This window comes from Capra hircus, chromosome 26 (genome assembly GCF_001704415.2).
Source record: "Capra hircus breed San Clemente chromosome 26, ASM170441v1, whole genome shotgun sequence".
Classification (NCBI taxonomy): Eukaryota; Metazoa; Chordata; class Mammalia; order Artiodactyla; family Bovidae; genus Capra; species Capra hircus.
The window spans coordinates 4,575,920-4,597,539 of record NC_030833.1 but is presented as its reverse complement, the minus strand read 5'-3'; the positions used below and the strand labels follow the sequence as shown (position 1 = coordinate 4,597,539).

Here is a 21,620-nt window from a genome sequence, read left to right as displayed (position 1 = left end):
CCTTTCCCAATTTGGAACCAGTCCATTGTTTCATGTCCTGTTCTAACTGTTGCTTCCTGACCTGCATACAGGTTTCTCAGGAGGCAGGTCAAGTGGTCTGGTATTTCCATTTCTTCAAGAATTTTCCACAATTTGTTGTGATCCACATAGTCAAAGGCTTTGGCATAGTCAATGAAGCAGAAGTAGATTTTTTTTTTTAATTTTCTTGCTTTTTCGATGATCCTGTGGATATTGGCAATTGGATCTCTGGTTTCTCTGCCTTTTCTAAATCCAGCTTGAACATCTGGAAGTTCTCAATTCATGTACTATTGAAACCTGGCTTGGAGAATTTTGAGCATTACTTTGCTAGCTTGTGAAATGAGTGCAATTGTGTGGTAGTTTGAACCTTTTTTGGTCTTGCCCTTCTTTGGGATTGGAATGAAAACTGACCTTTTCCAGTCCCTTGGCCACTGCTGAGTTTTCCAAATTTGCATAGAAAGCACATAGCTGTGGTTGCTTTAGCCCCTCCTTCACTCTCCAAAGAGTCCTGGTTTAGATGAGAAATTACAGGACGTGCGTCCTGAGGGCTCTGAGTGCAGTGCCTTTGAATCCCCAGCATGATAGCTCCTAAATCCTCATCTGCTCCTTTCTGAAGGAACCTCATCTGTTTTCATACTTGAGAATGGTAGAACCTGGTGTTTTAACCGTGTGTGAGGGGCTGGAGCAGAAGGAAGAAAGCACTACCCTCTTGGGACTGCAGGGGGCAGTCTGATTCAGTCTGTCAGAACACCAAGGGCCAGCTGGGAAGGACACTTCCAGGCCCCGCTGGGCAAGAGGGGTCAGCCAGGCAGCGCCTCCTCAAAGACACCAGCTCATCAAGGACTCCAGCCCTAAATGCCCTGGTCTCCCCCCAGCTCCCCTCCCCATTCCTAAGCCGAGTACTCCAACCTCACCTCTGCCCCTCCTCCATGCCCCCCAGAAAGAACGCAAGCCCCCCTCCCTTCCAGCGAAGCCCCAGGTCCCACTCCTGTTGGCGGTCTCCACTGGAATGGCCCACAGCCCCTTGCAAACCAACTTGTCACTCCCCGCAGGAAAGCAGGACACTCTCCGGGGGATTTCGGTGAGCGTCTGTGGGGTGCTTTATCTGAGAACCTCAGCTAGCCCATCACACGTCACGGGAGCTCAGGAATTGGTAGCCCGTGTTCCTGTTTCATGCTCCAAGCTAAAATGACCTCTATCCTCAGCCTGGGGCCCCCTCTTCCTGTCTCACTTAATGAACGAAGTCCCCTCCCATCCACCTCCCGGTCCCTCTGACACCCGCTCTGATTGCCACCCCCGGATCCCACCTCACGGCTCGCCTCCCCTCCCTTCCCGCGTCCTGGTTCAGTCCAGACCTACTCGGTGCTGCCTAGAGCAGCACGTCTCTAGTCGTAATGTACGTGCCGCGCTAAGTCGCTTCCGTCGTGTCCGACCCTTGCCACCCTGTGGACTGTAGCCCGCCAGGCTCCTCTGTCCATGAGGATTCCCCAGGCAGGAATACTGGAGCGGGTTGCCGTTTCCTTCTCCAGGGGATCTTCCCGACCCAGGGATGGAACCCAGGTCTCTTGGGCCTCCTGCGCTGCACCAGCGCCACCTGGCCTAGAAACCACCCAGGGATCTCCTGAAGGGTAAGAGGCCTCGAGTTCCTAACAGGCTCCCAGGCCACGCTGGGGCAGCAGAGGCTTACCCCCCACACCCCACAGCCCCCAGCCCCATCTTGGGTGGCTCATGAAGGCTTCTAGTGCTCACTCTGGGAACCTTCCTGGTAGCTCCTTGCTCAGAGTCAAGCCTATCCGCTTCAGTCTGTGTGAGACCCATCACGCCGCATGTATTTAGGTTTCAAACGTCTGGAACCTGGCCTTAGGCCCCAGGAGCTGGCATCTTTGTTCAGTGCCCCCAGTGGTTCTGTTAATATAGGTTTGGGGAGGGGAGTTGTTTTGTTTCGGCTGCACCACACGGCTTGAAGGGGGGGGGGGTCTTAATTCCCTAACCAGGGATTGAACCTGGGCCCCGACAGTGAAAGTGCTGAGTCCTAGTCACTGCACCACCAGGGAACTCTAGTAATGTAGGCTGCTGACAGAAAACAAGCACCAAGCCAGCCCCTTTAACCCGGCACTCTAGGGCCTTCTCAATGCAGCCCCATCTTTCTGCCTTTGCTCTTCTCTGCTTCCTTCCCATACTGGGGCTCCAGCAGAGCAAGCCGCCCCCTCTCTGGACTGTAGGTCAGCGTCCGCCTCCCTCAAGCCTCTGTCCCTCCTCGCTGTGTCCTGGTTGGACCCCTCTGCGCCTGGCCTCTGCTACCTCCCAGGCGCAGCACAGCCCTCACCTCCCTTCCTTGGGGCTGCGGCCATACATCCAGAGCTGGGGGTGGGGACTGGGAGGGGGGCCTTGTTTCCTGCTCAGCTTTCCCTGGAGCGGCTCTAGGGCAGGGACAGACCGTATTCATCTCCCCATTTCCAGGACCAGCATCTACCTGCCCCAGAGTCATTCCCCGCAGAAGAGTACTACAAAGGCATCAGATGGAGTTAAAGGGGCGATTTTAATCCAGGGTATAGCTGGCTGACTTTGATGGATGTAGAAACAAAGTCTGCTTTGTTGGAAATAAGCCGTTTCGATGATCTCAGTTCCGCAGAGCAGCGTGCCCCATGCCCCGCAGCACTTAACATTTGGTGGGCACACAAGTACGGATTAAGTGCAAATCGCTAAAGTTCAGTGTGGGTTTAATGACTGTTTGAAGCATTATTTTTGCACTGATTCGTGTTTATCAGGTAGCTTGTGTAAACCGTTTGGGGTGAACAGCCGGGCACTGGCAGGGTGTCATTGGCCACACGGTGTAAGTGCTGCGGTTCCCGGACTCTAGGTGGTGGGGTCGATTTGAACTCTGGACGGACTGATGCTGAAGCTAAAACTCTAGTACTTTGGCCACCTGATGCGAAGAGCTGACTCACTGGAAAAGACCCTGATGCTGGGAAAGATTGAAGTTGGGAGGAGAAGGGGACGACAGAGGATGAGATGGTTGGATGGCATCACCGACGCGATGGACATGAGTCTGAGTAAACTCCGGGAGTTGGTGATGGACAGGGAAGCCTGGTGTGCTGCAGTCCATGGGGTCTCAAAGAGTTGGACACCGCTAAGTGACTGAAATGAACTGAGCTGAGCTGAGTGTTTAGTGCCCTCTGCTGGTCCTACTGGGCAAAGCACCTGCTGCTCCCGGAGACACCTCACTGGGGCTGATACCCGATGGGATGGTCTTGTCTGGCCTCCCCGTGGACCGCTGAGCATTTGGAAGAGAGGGGTTTTAAACTGACCTATTGGTGAGAAGAATGTTCTGCCTAGGAGTTCTGCCTCTCTGTGTTATATTCAACCAGTTAGTACTTTCTAATTAATTACTCTACAGTTTACTCAAGTATTTTTTAGTGATCGCATTTCTTTTTTTTCATTTCTTTATTGAAGTATCATTAATTTAAAATACTGTTAGTTTCAAGTGCACAGCACAGTGATTCAGTTTTATATTCTTATATATATAAAAGATTCAGTTGGGTTCAGTTCAGTTTTCAGTCGTGTCCGACTCTTTGCAACCCCACGGACTGCAGCACACCAGGCCTCCCTGTCCATCACCATCTCCTGGAGCTTGCTCAAACTCGTGTCCATGGAGTCGGTGATGCCGTCCAACCATCTCATCCTCTGTCGTCCCCTTCTCCTCCTGCCTTCAATCTTTCCCGGCATCAGGGTCTTCTTTTTCAGATTCTTTTCCATTACAGTTTATTGCTAGATATTGGATGTAGTCTCCTGTGCTCTATAGTAGGCCCCTGTTGTCTACCTGTTTTATGTATAATAGTGTCTATATGTTAATCCCAAACATCTCATTTACTTCTCTTTCGCCCCTTGTTCCCTTTTGGTAGCCATAGGTTTGATTTCTGTGTCTGTGAGTCTGTTTCTGTTTGGTAAATAAGTTCATTTGTATCATTTTTTAGATTCCACTAAGTGATATTGTGACATTTGTCTCTCTCTGACTTACTTCACTTCGTATAATAATCTCTAGGCTCATCCATGTTGCTGTAAATGGCCTTATTTCACTGTAAAAGGGATGAGTACCGTTCCACTGTACTTCTGTGCCACTTCTTTTTCCATATATTAAGAGTATCATGACAGTACTCAGTAACAATTTATTTAATGCACTCTATGCAGAGCTGCCTGTCCGGGGTCGAGAGCTTTTGCGTCCAGTTGTTCTGGGTTCTGTTCGGGGCTCTTGCATTTCCTCTGCACAGAGTTTGGGCCGGTTCCCCCACGGGGCCTCAGTTTCTCAGTCCTGGAGGGATAATTGAGGGTCTGGTACCCATAGAAAAGGTCTAGCACGCAGTAGGCGCTCACAGAATGAGAGCTATTTTGTGCGTTTGGCTCGCTTTCTAAATCTGATATTTTGGAAAAAAAAAAAAAGAGAGGAAGGGACTGGAAGTGTTGATGGGGACGATGGTAGTTGCTCGGGGATAATTGCCGTAGATGCGCTCAGAATGGTCTCGTTCTAATAGCGGTGATTGCTGAGAGATGATTGGTGCTTTTTTTTGCGCTCGCTCAGAGGCTCTCTCAGATTATGAGGAACCCATGTTTCTTGGCTTCGGCCCATTCATATTTCTGAGAGAGGCTTCTTGCTGGAAAGTGCTGCCTGTGGGCCTGGGCACCCAGGCTGACCATGGGTGGGTTTATGGATGAAACGGAGGAGGCTGTCCAGGAGAGGGGATGCGCCGCTTGGCAAGTGCCACTGCCTGCCTTCACCTGCAGGGCGCAGGCGGGGTTTAGGAGGGCTTTCTCCACCACTCAGAGGTCATGTCAGGATGCCCAAGGGCCTGTGGTGTCTTGGCAAACTGCAACATCCTGCAGGTCTCATGGGCCAAAGAGCCTTTTCCTCTGTTGAGCCACATCATGGTCCAGGCTTGCCCAGTGCATCCACCCATCCACCCAATAGATACTTTCCTCTGCCCCAAAGTGCCCAAGTGGCTCTGCCAGATGAGCTGATCGCCCCCTGCCCCAGGCGGGGGCTTCCCTCTGCTTCCCCTGAGAGCTCAGACCCGAGCAGAGCCAGACGCAAGGCTGTCAGCCAGGAGTTGAGCAGCTTAGATGAGATGATGCATGAACACTGCAGGCCAAGTGCTCGGCTGAGAGGAGCCGCGACAGGACACCAGAACCTCCTCCCCGTGTCACCGCTCCCGCCTCACCAGTGAGGGGGCAGAGCTGGGCTTTATGACAATTAGTGAGGCTCTGGAGTGGGGACCAGTGGATGACCGGGGGCTGGAAGTATTCAGGAACCTTTTCCTGTAGCTCGGGTGGGAGGCAATCCAGGCCAGCACCTGGGCATAAGGCCAGGCTGTGGCTGTGGTCGTGACCACGGGGACAGCAGAGGTGGGTCCTATGCAGGTGGCCGATCCCCCGACCCCCCGGTCCTGTGACCACAGGCTGATCAACCCGCTCCTCCCTGAGCCCGCGATCCTTCCTGAGGGCAGTGATGCTGCCGTGAGGCAGCACAGGAACGCTCCGCCGCGTGCCGGCGGGCAGCGAACTGCTCCTACATGTTCGGCAAGTTACCGTCGGCGGCAATCCAGAAGCCAGGCTGAGCCACCTCTTTGAAGGGCTGTGAAGCTGCCGCTCAGAATCCCAGATGGCGTGTTGTTCTCAGAGTTTTTTCTCCCCAGGCACGTCCAAGTTCTTGTTTGTTTCCTCTCTCCCCCTTAAAATAGACAAACAAAAAAGGAAATTAACCTGAACAGCAGGAGCGTCTATAACCTAAGGGTAGTTACGGAGTTCCTAACCAGGCTTGTTCTAAGTTGAAATTAATTCCCGAGTGCAGGTGGAAATCGTGCCAGTACACAGACCTCTCCTGCTAGACAGACCTCTCCCAAAGCACCCCCAGGCCACCCTGATCCCCAGCCCACCTTTTTTTTTTCCTGGATCCCTCTGTGTCTTCCTTCAGTTTCCCGCCTTGTGGAGGCTGGCCAGCCCCAGGTGGGCAGTGGTGAGTCCTCTGAACCCCTCCTGCCTCTTCCAGGCTCGCTATGGAGCCCTTCTGTCCGTTCCTGCTGGCCGGTGTTAGCCTGCCCCTCGCCAAGGCTCTCAAGGGCAACGAGACCACCACTGCCACCGCCGCTCAGAGCAACTGGACCTCCACAACTGCAGGTAAGACCCCGCCGCCTCTTCCCCGCTGCCCTCCCACTCCCACGGCGCCCTGCCCCTCCTCCTGATGAGCTTGCGAGGTGATGGGCAGGTGAGTGGCTTCCTCAGCCTGCTTCTGACATTGCAAGTCTGTAAATCAAGCTGGCTAGGAACAGGTACCCAGGATCTGACTGGAGCAAAGCTGGGCACTCAGAAGGCAGCAGACATAGCCCCGGGCTGAGAGTCAGATCAGCTCCGGTGGGAACAGGAGAAACACTCGACTGTGCGGGACCCAATTCAGACTAATCCTGAGCAAACACTGATGAGTCCACAGCAGGTATCTAAACGCTGGCATTCCCTAAGAAGTTAGTATTTTGGATGATGAGATATTGGTATAGTAGTTGTGTTTATTTAAAAGAAAATAAGAGACAAAGGTCCAGATAGTCCAAGCTGTGGTTTTGCCAGTAGTCATGTACTGATGCGAGAGCTGGACCGTGAAGAAGGCTGAGTGCCGAAGAATTGATGCTTTCAAACTGTGGTGCTGGAGAAGACTCTTGAGAGTCCCTTGGACAGCAAGGCGATCAAACCAGTCAATCCTAAAGGAAATTAACCCTGAATATTCATTGGAAGGACTGATGTTGAAGCTCCAATCCTTTGGCCACCTGATGCAAAGAGCCAACTCATTGGAAAAGACCCTGATGCTGGGAAAGACAGAAGGCAGGAGGAGAAGGGGGCGACAGAGGGTGAGATGGTTGGATGGCATCACCAACTCGATGGACATGAGTCTGAATAAACTCCAGGAGTTGGTGATGGACAGGGAGGCCTGGCATGCTACAGTTCATAGAGTCACAAAGAGTCGAATACGACTTAGCGATTGAACAGCAAAGCATCTGTACCTTTCAGAGACGCATACTTGAGTGTGCATTAGAAAGGGATGGGGTGTCTAGGGGTGACCTGGAAAAGAGTGGGTGGCTGGGCAGGAGGTGGGCAGGGCTGTGGACCCACAGGGTTGATCCAAGAAAGTCTGGAGGCAGACCCACGGGGGTTCTTACTCTAGCCTGTCACTGATTTCATACGCTGGGAGTTAGGAAGGAGGAAAGGGAAAAAAATGTTGGATACATGTGGCAAGAGAAGCGTGCTCGGTGCCCAGACGGGAAAGAAGAGCACACGTCATACAGTCCCACATGAACGAAATGCCCGCACAGGCTGATCACTGCAGGCAGCTGTGTACGAGTGGCTGACTGGGGCTTGGAGGCTGGGGAGGGGTGGCAGGGGCCGGGGGCTGACCACAGATGGGCAGGAGTGATCTCAGTGGGTTGGTGAAGTTCTAAGGCTGGATGGTGGCGATGGCTGCACGGCTGTGAATTTACTAAAACACCTTGAATTGCGTGCTCAGAACGGGTGTGTTATAGCTGGTAAATTTCGTGCTCCGAACGAGTGTTTTATAGCTGGTAAATTTCACCTCCATAAGACAAAGTAAATGCCACACAAAGTTAAAAGAAAAGGAGGGAAGGAGAGAAGAGAAGCAAGAACAAACGCTGCTGAGTCGCCTGCCTGTGTTCACACCTAGCTCTGCCGCCGAGCAGCTGAGTGGCCTCGGCCTTGAGTAAGTCGCTGCACCGCCTTGTGCCTCCTTGTCCCCATTTGCAAGATGTGATGATAGTACCCACTTCAGCCAGTGCTGAGCGGAGTAAGACAGACAACTGTGCTGGGGTGTAGAGGACTCCTCAGTGTTGGCTGTTTGTAGCAGAAGAGTGTGCTGTAGGCGGCCTGTTCCCTGGCCAGACTCTCACCGCCCAGAGAGCTGGCGGTCCAGCATCTTCTAGCATCTCCTTCTTGGACGTGTGCCTGACACAGACAGAGATCCCGCTGGGTGAGTTCTGAGCCCCCAAGGAGCTGATGGGGACATCCTGGGCACCCCACGCCTCCCGGGTAGACTTGTAGGCCTGTCTGTGTCTGCTGGCTCCTGCCCGTGGCGGGCTCAGCAGGAGCCTGTAACCAGTGGGGGGCTGGACCCCCTCCCCCTACCCCTGGGGCTGTTGTCAGTCCCATCCGGCTGCTCCAGCCCCACCTCGTCCTTCCCCCGAGACTCCCAGACGTGACGCTCCAGGACTTCTGCGATAGGGTGTCACTTGGTATATGGGTCAGGGTTCTTCAGAAAAATGGAGTCCACAAGATGTATACTTATGTCTATACCTATACTTGTTACAAGGAACTGGCTCACTCGATTGTGGAGGCTGGTAAGTCCAAAATCTGCAGAGCCAGTGCCCTAGTTTCAGTCCAGAGACTGGCAGGCTGCTCTAGAAGCAGAAGGCGTGATGCCCCAATTGGAAGGCAGTCAGGCAGGAAGAATTCCCTCTTACTCACGGGGAGGCTCCGGCTTTTTGTTCTGTCCAGACCTTCAACTGATCAGATGTGGCCCACCCACCATGAGGAGGGCAGTCTGCTTTTCTCAGACGTTGATTCTCATCCAAACAGCATCCCTCTGGAAACACCCAGATTACTCAGATATATTGACCAATTATCTGAGCACTCTGTGGCCAGTCAAGTTGACCCATGAAATTAAGCATCACAACTTGGTCATGGCAAGCCTTCGGGAAAACAAAAATTATCAACTTCCCTCCAGAAAGAGGTACACCAAGGTGATTAGAGTTGGTACTGTTCAGCCTGGGTTCAGGAGCTCAAGCCCCATCCAGCCTGAGGGCCACATGTGATTTCCTGACTTTGAACAAACCTCCTACAAAGGCCCCTGAGAGCGGGGAGAATAGAGGTTCCCTGCTGACCTAGGTCTCCAGCCAGGAGAGCAGTTCCAGGCGCCTGACCATCTTTGGCAGCTAGCAGCACAGTCTTCATGTTGAAACTCCAGAGAAATCCACAGCCACAGAAAAGAAAAGGAAGACCAGAAATGGCAGCAAATAGAAGCTGCATTCACCACGCTGCCTTGTTCCAAGCTGTTCCTCTGGGTACCGGGTCACTGGCAAGTGCTGCAGCCTGGGACCCTCGGGACAGTGCTTCCCTGGGCCAGGCAGAGAGAAGCTGGCCTCTGCTGGCCCAGGGCTCAGCACCTGCAGGATCATTTAGCAAAACATTTCAACCCAGCAGAGCACACTTTGCCCAAAAGTAGGGAAGAAATGTCTCAGTGGTGTTGATGCACCTGGAGGTGGCACCAGGGGCACCACCAGGATGACTGGCTCCCCAGTCCTGCTGCCGCTGCTTCTGAGTCGCTTCAGTTGTGTCCAACTCTGTGCGACCCCATAGACGGCAGCCCACCAGGCTCCCCCGTCCCTGGGATTCTCCAGGCAAGAGGACTGGAGTGGGTTGCCATTTCCTTCTCCAATACATGAAAGTGAAAAGTGAAAGTGACATCGCTCAGTCGTGTCTGACTCTTCGAGACCCCATGGACTGCAGCCCACCAGGCTCCTCCGTCCATGGGATTCTCCAGGCAAGAGGACTGGAGTGGGGTGCCATTGCCTAGGGAGCCCCCAGTCCTAGGCTCACCTAAAAAAAAAATGACTGGCTGATAACTCAGCTCTCTGGGGCAGAGGCTGCCCAGGTGGCGCTCGTGGTAAAGAACCCGCCTACCAATGCAGGAGACGCAAGAGACGCGAGTTCGATCCCTGGCTGGGGAAGAGCCCCTGGAGGAGGGCATGGCAACCCACTCCAGTATCCTTGCCTGCAGAATCTCATGGACAGAGGAGCCTGGTGGGCTACAGTCCATAGGGTTGCACAGAGCCGGGCACGACTGAAGTGACTTAGCACAGCAGGGCTGAGGCAGAACCAAGGGGCTGCCCCACCCATCGCTGCCCAGCCCTGCCTCACAGGGCCGTCCATCCCAGCAGGCGGTCTGCACAAGTTGAAGTGTACAGATGCACTGCTGAGGCCAGAACTCCCAGGGCAGCCCCCAACTTTTAATTTCCAGGACCAGATTCCGTGCACGCCAGCGCACACACGTGCACACCTTTAGGCGTGTGGGCATGTGTATTTGCACAAACATCCGTCCACACCTGACTTGGAGTACTGGCTGCATAGAGTTGGGGGAGATTTGGGGGAAAGGCTGCCCTGAGTGGGCCACCAGCCTACTTACCTCCGGGAAAGCCCCCCTCTGCTCCCCCCACGCGGACCCTCAGCCCCACCCAGTCTGAGCTACCTCAGTGTGAAATGAAAACAGAAAGTGACTCAAATTTCCTCTTAGTCACCACACCAACTTCCTATGCAGAGCCCATTGGTGGCCCTGGGTGAGACACAACCCAGCCTGCAGAGGCCCAGGTTGGCTTTCAAAACTGTATTTAGACTGAATTGCTCACCGATATTTAAAAATCTGATCATTCTTACATAAAAATGGAGATTTCTCCTTTTGGTGATTTAGAGAATTAAGCGCTTGAGCTGCATCTTTCCTTGGTCCCAGTGGGCTGGGGTTGAGACGTGTCCAGTCCAGCAAGACAGACACGCACACCCCCAGCTCCCCCGAGTTCCCCTCGAGCCTGCTAGTCCCTGGGCGTCCCCACCTGGCCCCTGCCTTCCAGAAGACAGGCAGCTGCGACATTTGACAGAAAGCCAGAGCAGGGAATCCCGTTTGCCACTGTGCTTCTGTCCACATGCTTCAGCCCCTGTCTGGGGGCTTGGGCCATTCAGCCCTGGTCCTTGCAGGAGTGCCCTGGAATGTGAGGTGCTTCTTGGGGAGTGAGGGCATTTTGGTGAGGAGGGGGCATCCTGAGGAGGCAGGAGCTGAGTCAGCGTCAGGGGAGGAGGTGGGGTCTGAGGGTGGCAGCCAGGCCACCAGAGCCGGCTGGAATTCGGGCTTGGAGGCAGGTCGCGGGCAGCCATGTTGTGTCCAGGGATGGGGGAACCTGCCAATGGAGGTAAGGGGTAAAGGGGGAGCGAAGGTGAGTCTGGGCAGGCGGGATCGGGAGCTCGCAGCTCTGAGGGGCCGGCTCGCCGCAGGGCGACAGGTCTCTGTCCAGCCGAGGGCCAAACTGCTGACCTGTGCCTTGAGCTTGTGTGGAGGCCTGGGGCTCTCCCCACCCATCCTGGGACAGAGCAGGGGGACGTCTGCACCCCCTCTCTCCTCCATCTCCTGTTATGGGGAGCGTCAGGTGCCCAGGACCTGGGGAAACAGGCCACATGGGGGTCTGGGCCCTCCCTACCCTGCAGCAGGGGGCCTCGGGCCAGTCAGGTAACTGGATCCCTGGATCAGGCTCTTCTCGACGACACCACCGTGCATCTAAGTGGAGGCGCCTGGGTAGATACCAGAGGCCCGGATGGTGGACTGCATGGCAAACCTGTGAAGTGGGGAGCCAGCGTCCAAGATGAGGGGCTCTGGAAGGAGAGAATTTGCAGGCTGTGTAAAGCAAGGCGCTGGTGTCCAGGGTGAAGGACTGTTGAAGGAGAGGGTTTACAAACTGTTAAGTGGGGTTCTGGTATCAAGGAAGAAGGCTCCCTAGGGAGGGATTGCTTTGCAAACTGTGAAGCGGGGCGCTGGTGTCCGGGAAGAAGGGCTAATGGGATGGGGGCTAATCGGTGGCCTGTGAAGCGAGGCCTGGCGTCAGGGAAGAGGGGCTGGTGGGGTGGGGGCCACTCGGCACACCGTGAGCCTGGTGCTGGGGGCCGCCCCTGCCCAGACACCCGCTGCCCTCATGGGGGAGTCCTGACAAGGGTCCCGCTTCCCCCAGGCCCCCCGGCCCCCGGCACGCCGCAGCCCCTGCTGGCCTGGCTCCTGCTGCCCCTGCTAGCCTTCCTGCTCTTTCTGCTGCTCGCCGCCTACTTCTTCAGGTAGGAGTGTCCGGGCCGCTGACTCGCCCCAACCTGCTGGGGAGGAAATGATGCGGAGAGGGAGGCTGTGACTGGGGGCGGGCGGGCGGGGCCGGGTGGCTGAGGGCAGGGCGGCGGGCAGGGACCCGGGACCCGGGCGGGCAGCAGCTCAGCCATGAGCAGCAGAAGCAGCTTCTCCCGGCTCACCTGGTGGGTATCCCCTGCTGGGTATCCCCTGCTGGGTCACCCCAGGGCCCTGGGCTCTGGGCCGGCTCCCTGGACTGACCCCCTAATGGTCTGTGTCTCTAAGGTTCCGGAAGCAGAGGAAGGCGGTGGTTAGTGCCAACGACAAGAAGATGCCCAACGGGATCCTCGAAGAGCAAGGTAAGGGGGACCCGGAGGGAGCTGGGCGGAGGCGCGCCTTCCTCGCAGCTTAACGTTTAAACGGTAAACCCCTCCAGCTCTGCGACTGTCATCTGGCATCACCTGGCATCACGCCGTCTTTTATAGTCAGTGCTTCCCCGTTGCAGAGCTTTCGTCATCTTCTCTCCGGTGTGAAACAGACGTTTGAGGCATTTCAGTTTGTGGCTTTGTAGGGAGACGGCATTTCACATCCTGTCGTTTTTACAGGATTTTGAAACATCTAACATTTATTGAGGCATCTTAGATCAGCCTTCGATGAGACAGGTGGGCTCATCAACAACCTTTTCAGAAGGGCCCCCCTGGCCCCCGAATCCGCACTGCTTTTCAGGTCAGATGAAAGAAGGGAACTGACGGAACAACGCGGAGGGTCAGGGGCATTCCCTATCATTGTTTTTAGGTTCCAAATTCAGCTACTAACTTGTAAATGCCCCTTTACAAAGGCACATTGGTTTTCTTCCCACGTGTTGAGATGTCCGAGAGAGGTGCGTGAGGCCGAAGCTGTTAAAAATACCAGTTCACACCAGTGACTCTGACTTCCTCAGTCAGCTTGCTGCCAACTAGTTCCATGGTTTGGGGGAACAGGGGTCCTGTCAGACTTCACCTGAATTGTACAACTGACCTAGGACTCTGCAGAGTTCTCAGCAGCGAGGGACCTCGGCCAGACCCAGGAGGGCAGTTTTGCGGGGCTGGGGGAACCCGAGACCACGCTTAGATGATGGCACATGGCCTCCAGGCCCCTCCTTCCTGCCTCCTGTTCCTGCCCCGCCCGCCCCAACAGCCGGGGTGGGGCGGGGAGGGTATGACTGGCAAGGCCGCCTAACTCATTCTGGAGCGTCGTCTCTGGGAGGGGTGAGCCCTTGGGGTGGTTCTTGACTGGGCGTAGGAACAGCTCAGCAGGCGGGGACCGGCCCTGCTGCCAGGGACAGCAGAGAGAGGTGGCCTCGTGGAGGACAGCGGCTCGTTCTCCAGGACGAGAAGCACATGCCTCGGGGGTCGCCGTCTGTCTCGCTGAGTTTGTGGAAGCAGCTTGTCCGGGGACCCCCTTGCAGTCTGGCCCTTGTCCTTTCCGAAGCCTCTAGCCCCTCCCCCTCAAAAACCCAAGGGTGCTTTCTCTTATTTCTCCTGGAGCTGATGGGGTTTGAGTAACTGTCGCAACAGTTACTGCCGTTACCTTTGTTAACCAGGACTATCTGTTACAAAGATAAGGCTATGGGGGCCTCCTATCTGGACAGGTTCCCAGTGTGTCACCAGTTTGTGCCCATGGGGGTCTCCTAACTGGACAATTTCCCAGCATGTTACCAGTTTATACCCATGGGGGTCTCCTAACTGGACAGGTTCCCAGTATGTTACCAGTTTATGCCCATGGGGGTCTCCTATCTGGACAATTTCCCAGCATGTTACCAGTTTATGCCCACGGGGGTCTCCTATCTGGACAATTTCCCAGCATGTTACCAGTTTATGCCCACGGGGGTCTCCTATCTGGACAATTTCCAAGCATGTTACCAGTTTATACCCATGGGGGTCTCCTAACTGGACAGGTTCCCAGTATGTTACCAGTTTATGCCCATGGGGGTCTCCTATCTGGACAAGTTCCCAGTGTGTTACCAGTTTGTGCCCATGGGGGCCTCCTAACTGGACAGGTTTCCAGTGTGTTTCCAGTTTATGCCCATGGGGGTCTCCTAACTGGGCAGGTTCCCAGTATGTTACCAGTTTGTGCCCATGGGGGCCTCTTAACTGGACAGGTTCCCAGTATATTACCAGTTTATGCCCATGGGGGCCTCCTAACTGGACATGTTCCCAGTATGTTACCAGTTTATGCCCACGGGGGTCTCCTATCTGGACAATTTCCCAGCATGTTACCAGTTTATACCCATGGGGGTCTCCTATCTGGACAGGTTCCCAGTATGTTACCAGTTTGTGCCCATGGGGGCCTCCTAACTGGACATGTTCCCAGTATGTTACCAGTTTATGCCCATGGGGGCCTCCTAACTGGACATGTTCCCAGCATGTTACCAGTTTGTGCCCAGAAACCTGTTCTTACTCAACTCTGTTCCAATCCTGGAGTGTGAAGGTGCCTAAGTCCTTTGTAGAAGGAGCAGGGGGCAGACGGAAAGACAGCTGGGTGGGTGGGTGAGTGAGCTGGGAGGATAAGGCATCTCTGGTTGGCAAGAGCAGGTAACACCAGCCAGAGGGGGCTGTCCAGCCATCACGATGAGTGATGAGGGTATATTGTAGGAGACAGAGCTTGCCTTCAGCTGCTCATGGTCTGAGAGGAACATCCCCCTCCAGCTGCGTCATTCCTCCAGGAGGTTGTCCGTCTGTCTGGTTAGTAAGTCACCCGCCCATCTGGGAGCACTGCTCAATGGCCCTGTGTTTCTGTTGACCCCACAGAGCAGCAGAGGGTGATGCTTCTCAGCAGGTCCCCGTCGGGGCCGAAGAAGTACTTCCCCATCCCCGTGACACACCTGGAGGACGAGATCCGTGCCCGCTCGGCAGACGACTGCAAGCGGTTTCGGGAGGAGTTCAACGTGAGTCTGGGCCCTTTGTCTCGTCACGTGGAAGGGAGCTGGGATGTGGGGTGTTGTGTCACTTGATAAATTACCCCAAAGGCTCAGAACGCTCACATCCACCATGATGCAGCCCCCAAACCGGGGTTCCGAGGAAACCCGGCTTCTGCCGCAATGCCCTCCGCTGACCCTCATCCCCATTGATAAGATGAGATGGTTGAGGCGGAGCTTCAGAGCCTCCTTCCAAGTCACACACCCTGAGCGCTGAGTTCTGAATCAAGTAAGAAGGGAGAGCCATTATCCCAGTGATGTGCACGACCAGGGCGAGCGGACTGTGGGGTGGCAGTTTGATGCTGAGCGCTAAAGAGCCCTCGGACCACCCTGCACAACCTCAGTTAGACGGTCAACGGGGTGGCCGAGAGGGGACATCACCCTGCCTCCACCGCCCTTTGATTCTGCCTGAGTCAGGGTGTTGGTCCTGCTACCGCTGTTTTGGATGACCGTGACAATGTCAAAGCTAACTAAGATGAATTTAACCAACTGGTCCAGCCTGCTGGCAGCAAACAGATCCTCCTAACTCTCAACAAAAATGCAAGTGTACGACAGCGACACCTCCCCTTGAGTGGCTAACATTCAATGTCCCGTGAATTGTGAAGCTGCTAGACAGAGACATGGTAGGTAGAGAGACAGACAGGCAGCTAGACAGACAGACACATAGAGAGATAGACAAGCAGGTGGGTAGGTAGATGCACGCATAGATAACAATAGAGGGATGGAGGAACAGGTGGACAGATAGATGCTTGGATACACAAGCAGACGGACAGACACTGGGAAAGGTTGTCTCGGATTTGGCTGCTCAGTGTTTATCCCTGGTCATGTATGAGTCTCCATTTATGCATCTTCCTCATTTCATACATGTCCGCGCGCCAGCGTCGAGCCTGAAAGCAGGCGGCTTTCCAGCAGGAGGGCCCCCTGGTCCTGACTCTGCCCCTGCCACCCCGGCCCCTACACATCAGTTCGTCTCCTGGAAGCCGGTTTCCTTCATCATGAACGAGCCAGGTGGGAAGATGCCTTAATGACCTCCCAGGTCAAACATGAGGCTCGGACTTTGTGAAAAGCAAAGATGGTACAGTTGTGGTCTCTGAAGACAGGGTGACTCCGGCTGCAGGCAAGTGACTTTTCACCCAGAAGCAGCCCTGGAAGGAACAACAGGCTGATGGCGCATTTAGACTGTACTTTTGGCTAATTTTTTTTTTAAACACACGTCCTTTTTTTTAAACACACGTCCTCTTTTGCCTTTATCTTGCTTCCTTTTAATTGTTTCCAAATGTGTCCCTTTTGGGGGGGAAATTAGGTCATAGTGAAAGACAGCTCTAGGCAGTATTGTTTTGCAGCCTTTCAGCCTGACAGCAGAAGTTAATTCTCCAGTTTTCAAAATGACTATCCACGTTGGCGGCTGCAGGGCCGCTTCCCCACCTCCCTTCTCATCCCGTTTCCTCCGGCATTTGTGTTTCTCCATGTGGAGGCTGGCGACTGGCCTTGCAGAGGGAGGGCTGAGTCAGAACTCACTGGCTGAGCCACAAATCTCAGAAGTTAGGGCCCAAAAAGACAGTCAAGCAGGTAAGGCCCTTGCCCCAGATGCAGTTTGTAAGGGGACCCCAAAACACTTAATTGTCTGGATAGACACTGTTTTCATACAGCTTTTAAAAATAGATCCAAGCCATCCATGTTGAACAAAATAGCAATTAATAATCGTAAATAAAGACCAGGTCCCTCTGGTGTCTCCTGTGACCCCAAGCTCCAACGGGGCTTGTGACCCCACTGTTAATTGATCCTGCCTTTATTTAATAGTTTGATATTTTGGTCATGGATTTGTGTGTGTGTTAATTTAGGGGTCTTTTAGATTTTGAAATCAAACGTGATTTTTCTTAACCCCTGGGTTCTTCGGAATACTCCTTTCCGCTTTGCAACCAAAGCAAGCGCCTTGCCCTGCTCACCCCACTGCTGCCACTAAGCAGCCTTCCTGGCCACCCCCCTGCCCACTGCCTCCGCTCAGGGAAGGGCCAAGGGGGAGGGTCGAGAGGTCGGAGTCCAGAGAGGACGTGGAGTCCGGTCCTGGCTCCGGGGGACCCTGGGCGACTGCCAGCCCAGGGCAACTGCCCAGTGCACACCTCTCTCAAGTGAGCGGGCAGCCCCTGCTCAGAGCATCGCGACCACCATGACCTGCCCACGTGTGGCTCCGCAGGTGCCCACGCTTGCCATGGGCGCACACGCCTCTTTTTCCTTTTCTTGCCCTCTGTCCTGAGCTCCCCGCCCAGATCTGTGCCGGGAAATGGATGGGTCTCAGAGTAGTCGATCTGGAGGAGTTTGGGCTGGTGCGCCTTGGCCAATCGAAGGTGACATGAATTTGAGATTAACAAGGCCCTGGCTCTGGGAGCCGTTTGGAGGGGTGATGGAGGCGCCAAGGCAGGAGGCCGGCTGCCCACGTGCCTGCCCAGGCCTGCTTCTCGCCAGCCTGGAGGGCTTGGGCAACGTGCGGCACCTCTGCCTCGGTTTCCTCGCCTGTGAAACAAGGCCCTCCCCTCCCCCACAGGAGTGTCTCAGCCCATGAAAGAGCTAAGCCATGTGTCCCGTGTCTGCAGGAGAGGGGTCTGAGCACCATCCTGCTCAGGATGACTTCTGTGATGGTCCAGTCAGCTGTCCGCTCCCCGTGGTAGAATGCTGAGCTCGCAAAGGCTGTTCCAGGCCCCTGGTTGAGTCCTGCAGGCGTCCCTCTCCAGATAGCTCCTCCCAGGAGCTTCTGTCCCTCCCCTGCGGGTTATTTCAAGCCCAGTGCCTGGAATTGACCTAACCCTAAGTGCTGCAGGAAGGCCCAGGGAGGCGCCCCGAGGGGAGGGCCCGGCGCGTACACACCAGGATGAGGGAAAGAAATGTGTGTGTGTCTTTGTGTGTGACACACATGTTCCTTGAAATGAAAGGGAGGCAAGGAAAGGAAAGTTAGTCATACAGTCATGCCCAGCTCTTTGCGACCCCATAGACTCTAGCCTGGCAGGTCCTCTGTCCCTGGGATTCTCCAGGCAAGAATACTGGAGTGGGTTGCCATTTCCCTTCTCCAGGGGAGCTTCCCGACCCAGGGATCAAACCCGGGTCTCCTGCATTGCAGGCAGATTCTTTTACCAACTGAGCTACTATGAAAATTCACCTCAGACAAACCAACAACCCTTTTCGGCCAAAACACAGAAGAGAACAATCTATCACAATTTATTTATCCGTCAGGGGCCACAGGCATGGCACTCACTCTGGGCATAATGGCAGTGGCCCAGGAATGGCAGAGCACCCCCTTCAGGAGCCCCGCTATTTGTCCTGAGCCATCAGAGCTCAGAGATGTGATTCCCCGGGTAGCTGACAGTGGGAGAAACGCTGGCCTGCTCGGAGGGGCTGTTTCTTTCCGAGTGCTTGGAATCGGTACGGAGCTCAGGGCGCTTTGCCTTTGTTGCCGTGTGGCCCCCTGTGCCGCCGCCCACGGAGTCGGGACGTCACCCCGTGTCCCGGCTCTGTTCTTGGCTCACGGCTGGGGGTGTCACAGCCCAGTTCATCCTCACCACTCGGACGCCTCCAAGCCACCCCTTCAGCCCCGCCCCGTACCGCCCTCACCTTCTGAGGAAAAGGGAGGCTTTTTTTTTTTTAATAAATTAATTGTAATAGAGCATTCTTAGAGCAGATTTAGGTTTACAGAAAAATTGTGCAGAAAGTACCAGGTGGGCTCTTTCCTTCAGTTTCCCCGGTGATTGCTGTCTTGCCTGAGTGTGTTACGTTCGTCACAACTGATGAATCAATATCGACTCATGATCACAGCTGCAGGTCAGATCAGGGCTCCAGCGCTGCACATTCCGTGGGTTTTAACTAACCCATCATGTCATGCGCCCCCCTCCCCCCGCCATGATGGTCCCAGGCCTCTTTTATTTTCAGGGCTGAGGTCAAAAACAGCTTTGAGGTGAAAAAGAGAAGGCTCTAGAACGTGGTAACACGTTTCATGTTGAGGTTTGGTCAGGAAGCTCAGTGTTAAGAGCTTTGATGAAGAGCCAAGAGCACCCCGTGGCAGTGGAGGTACTGGCCTGGCGGAGACCTTGCCCACTGGCCTTGCCCAGGTGCCCACCGGGCCAGCCTCCACACTGACCTGGGCAGAGCCTTTGCCTGTGGCCACTGGGTGTGGAGTGGGGAGAGGACACGGGCTGGCAGGGGCTGAGTCTGTGGTAGAGAAACCCCCCGCCCTGGGAGAAGGGGGCCCTGACTTAGGACTTTGACCCCAGGCTGGGCCCCAGTCTCCTGGGCCCTGACCACCGGACCCCAGAAACCCCTGCTTGTCCCCACACTTCAAGGAAGATAGTGTCCTTCTCGGGGTCCAGGTGCCAGCTCCAGGTCCCCTCCCCCTGTCCGCTGCTCGCCAGGCAGGCGACTCTGGAAAACTCCGCCACCTCCTTGGGGTTTTGTTTGCTTATCTGAGAACAGGAGGGATGGTCTTGGTGTCACCTGGTGCTAGGTGGGTTGTGAAGGCCGGTGATCCAGCCCTTCTCCAGTGCCGGGCCCATCAAAAATGCTAGATAAACATTAACGCTACTTACTCGAGTCCCAGCGGCCCCTGGTTCACCCGACGGTCAGGTTGGATGATGAAGGAGGTTCAGAAGGCTCTTTCCCACTGTGCTCTTGGAGAGGCACCGCCCCCACAACCCTGCGCATGGACCCTCCCCAGCAGTGAGCAAACATAGGAGGAAGTTTGGCTCCAACAAGAGCCGAGAGACTCTGAGTGGCGGAAAGAACTAGAAGTCAGGATGGAGGCTCATACCTGCTATGCTGCCCATCAGCTGTAGGGCCCTAGCAGAGCCCCCAGACCCGATTTCCCCCAAGACAAATGGAGGGTTAGGGCAGAACGTGCAGGCCTCCTGGGATGCGGATAACTGCGGTGCTGACGAGGGTGGGCCCAGGTCTGCATTTCAAGGAGCCAGCAGCTGTGTCTGTCCCGCTGGCCCACACCACATCTTTAGGGGAGGATGGTCCTGCACCATCCCCCTCCTCATCCTCCAGCCCCACCATCTGTGTCCTCACCCCTGAATCAGAGCTCTGCCACGGCCACCTCCTACCTCCCTGGGCTGGGCCTGCTCCAGACCAGGGCTTCCATGCAGGGCCCAGTGGCGGCCTAGATGCAGCTCAGGGTCCAGCTATGGGTCATCACTTTGTCCGCATCCCCGTCAGCCCCACTGAACAGGAGGCCTCAGGGAAGATTGGCCTGTGTCTCCATCACGACCCCCGCCCAGGGCCGGCCCAGTGCCCAAGGCAGGGGCTTCTCTGGGCAGGAGCAGAGGGACGGGCAAAGCCCTGGAGGTAGTTTGCTCAGAGACCCGTTTTCTTGATTCGCGCGCTCGGTGGGGAGGTTCACAGACGAGGTGCTGGATTCCTCGTGTTTAGTGCTGACTCTGCATTTTCTTCTAGTCTCTGCCGTCTGGACACGTGCAAGGAACTTTTGAACTGGCCAATAAAGAAGAAAACAGAGAAAAAAACCGATACCCCAACATCCTTCCTAGTAAGATTTTACTCTTCTTTTTTACATGACCGGTGGCATTCTGACGACACTCAGCCTTGCTTTACAGCTCCTGGTGATTCTGCCTGTCCAGGCAGCAGACGCCCAGGTGCTCAGAGGGCAGGGCCGGGGTCAGGACACCTGCTCAGCCTTCCCGCTTGGGTGTCTAGCTGGCTGTCTCCCACCTGGGGCTCTGAGAGCCTGTGCCATTCGTGGTCTGGCTGCCAAGCCTGCATTCACTGTTGAAACCTGGGCTGCCTGCCGGGCAAGAGCGTGCCACCTGCCCCAGCTGGCAGAGCTCCCGCTGTGGACCCAGCCTTGAGCCCTGGTCTCAGGCAGCAACTGGTCCCGAGCATCTCCCCATCTTGGACACGGTGCCCTGGGCCACCAGCATCAAGGCTCCTGTACAAGGACAGAAGTGTCAAGAATACAGAGAGCTGTTGGGCTTTGGCAGCTCTGTGGGAAGGCTTGGAAGCATCCCGGTCTTTAACACTGCAGCTGATGGGAGTCGTGGGTGGGGGGTGTGGCCTCTAGGGGATGGCGAGGCCAGAGTGGACACACCTGTCCAGGAGCGTCGCTGGATGAGCTGTGCCCTGGGGGCCTTGGTGCCGAGACAGACCCCCAGCATTCCAAGATGCCTGTGTAGAAGCTGGCCTGGGGGCAGGGTGGGGTGAGTTGTGATGTCATTTCTCTAGCCTGGACCCTCCTGTCCACTTTGCCATCAGGCTAGCAGAAGGGCAGCCTCTAAGGACCCCGGTGAGTTCACGTTGGAGGCCCGACAAAGGGGGGACCTCCCTTCTCGGGCAGAGCCTCCGTGGGGCGGAGCAAGCCGGCCTGTGCTGGCCCTTAGCGAGGTGGCTCTTGGCCGAACTTTTAGGATCAGGATTGAATCCATCTGCCCTGTGGGTAAGAGAAGCTGTGGCCCGCCTGACCCGTGTGGTCTCTGGGTTTTCAGCACCTGATAGAAGCAATCCGTTCCCATTCTGCATGCGTAAGACTGACTTGTGCTTCGGTTTGGGTTTGTGTGTGTGTGTGTTCGTTTGTAGAGTCCAAATTCGTTTGTAGTGTCCTTGTAGGGTCTGCCGGCTTGCTCCGCCCCACGAAGGCTCTGCCCGAGAAGGGAGGTCCCCCCTTTGTCGGGCCTCCAATGTGAACTTGGGTCAACTAAATCCAGAGAAATTAACCAAGTAGTCTTCCGTCCCACA

The 21,620-nt window shown here is 55.3% G+C and overlaps 1 protein-coding gene across 3 annotated transcripts in view; it reads left to right on the top strand.

Moving 5' to 3' along the window:
- The window catches only part of PTPRE (protein tyrosine phosphatase, receptor type E), a 179,558-nt gene that overhangs the window by 127,203 nt on the left and 30,735 nt on the right, over positions 1 to 21,620 (top strand). For 2 of the 3 annotated variants that reach the window (XM_018041550.1, XM_018041551.1), the window contains exons 3-7: positions 6,059 to 6,186; positions 11,832 to 11,931; positions 12,221 to 12,294; positions 14,725 to 14,861; positions 20,328 to 20,418. In XM_018041550.1, coding sequence (XP_017897039.1) covers positions 6,066 to 6,186; positions 11,832 to 11,931; positions 12,221 to 12,294; positions 14,725 to 14,861; positions 20,328 to 20,418 — 523 coding nt within the window. In that variant the 5' untranslated portion in view covers positions 6,059 to 6,065. Of the gene's footprint in view, positions 1 to 6,058; positions 6,187 to 11,831; positions 11,932 to 12,035; positions 12,121 to 12,220; positions 12,295 to 14,724; positions 14,862 to 20,327; positions 20,419 to 21,620 lie in introns of those variants that run through there. The other variant, XM_018041552.1, reaches the window with a different exon arrangement.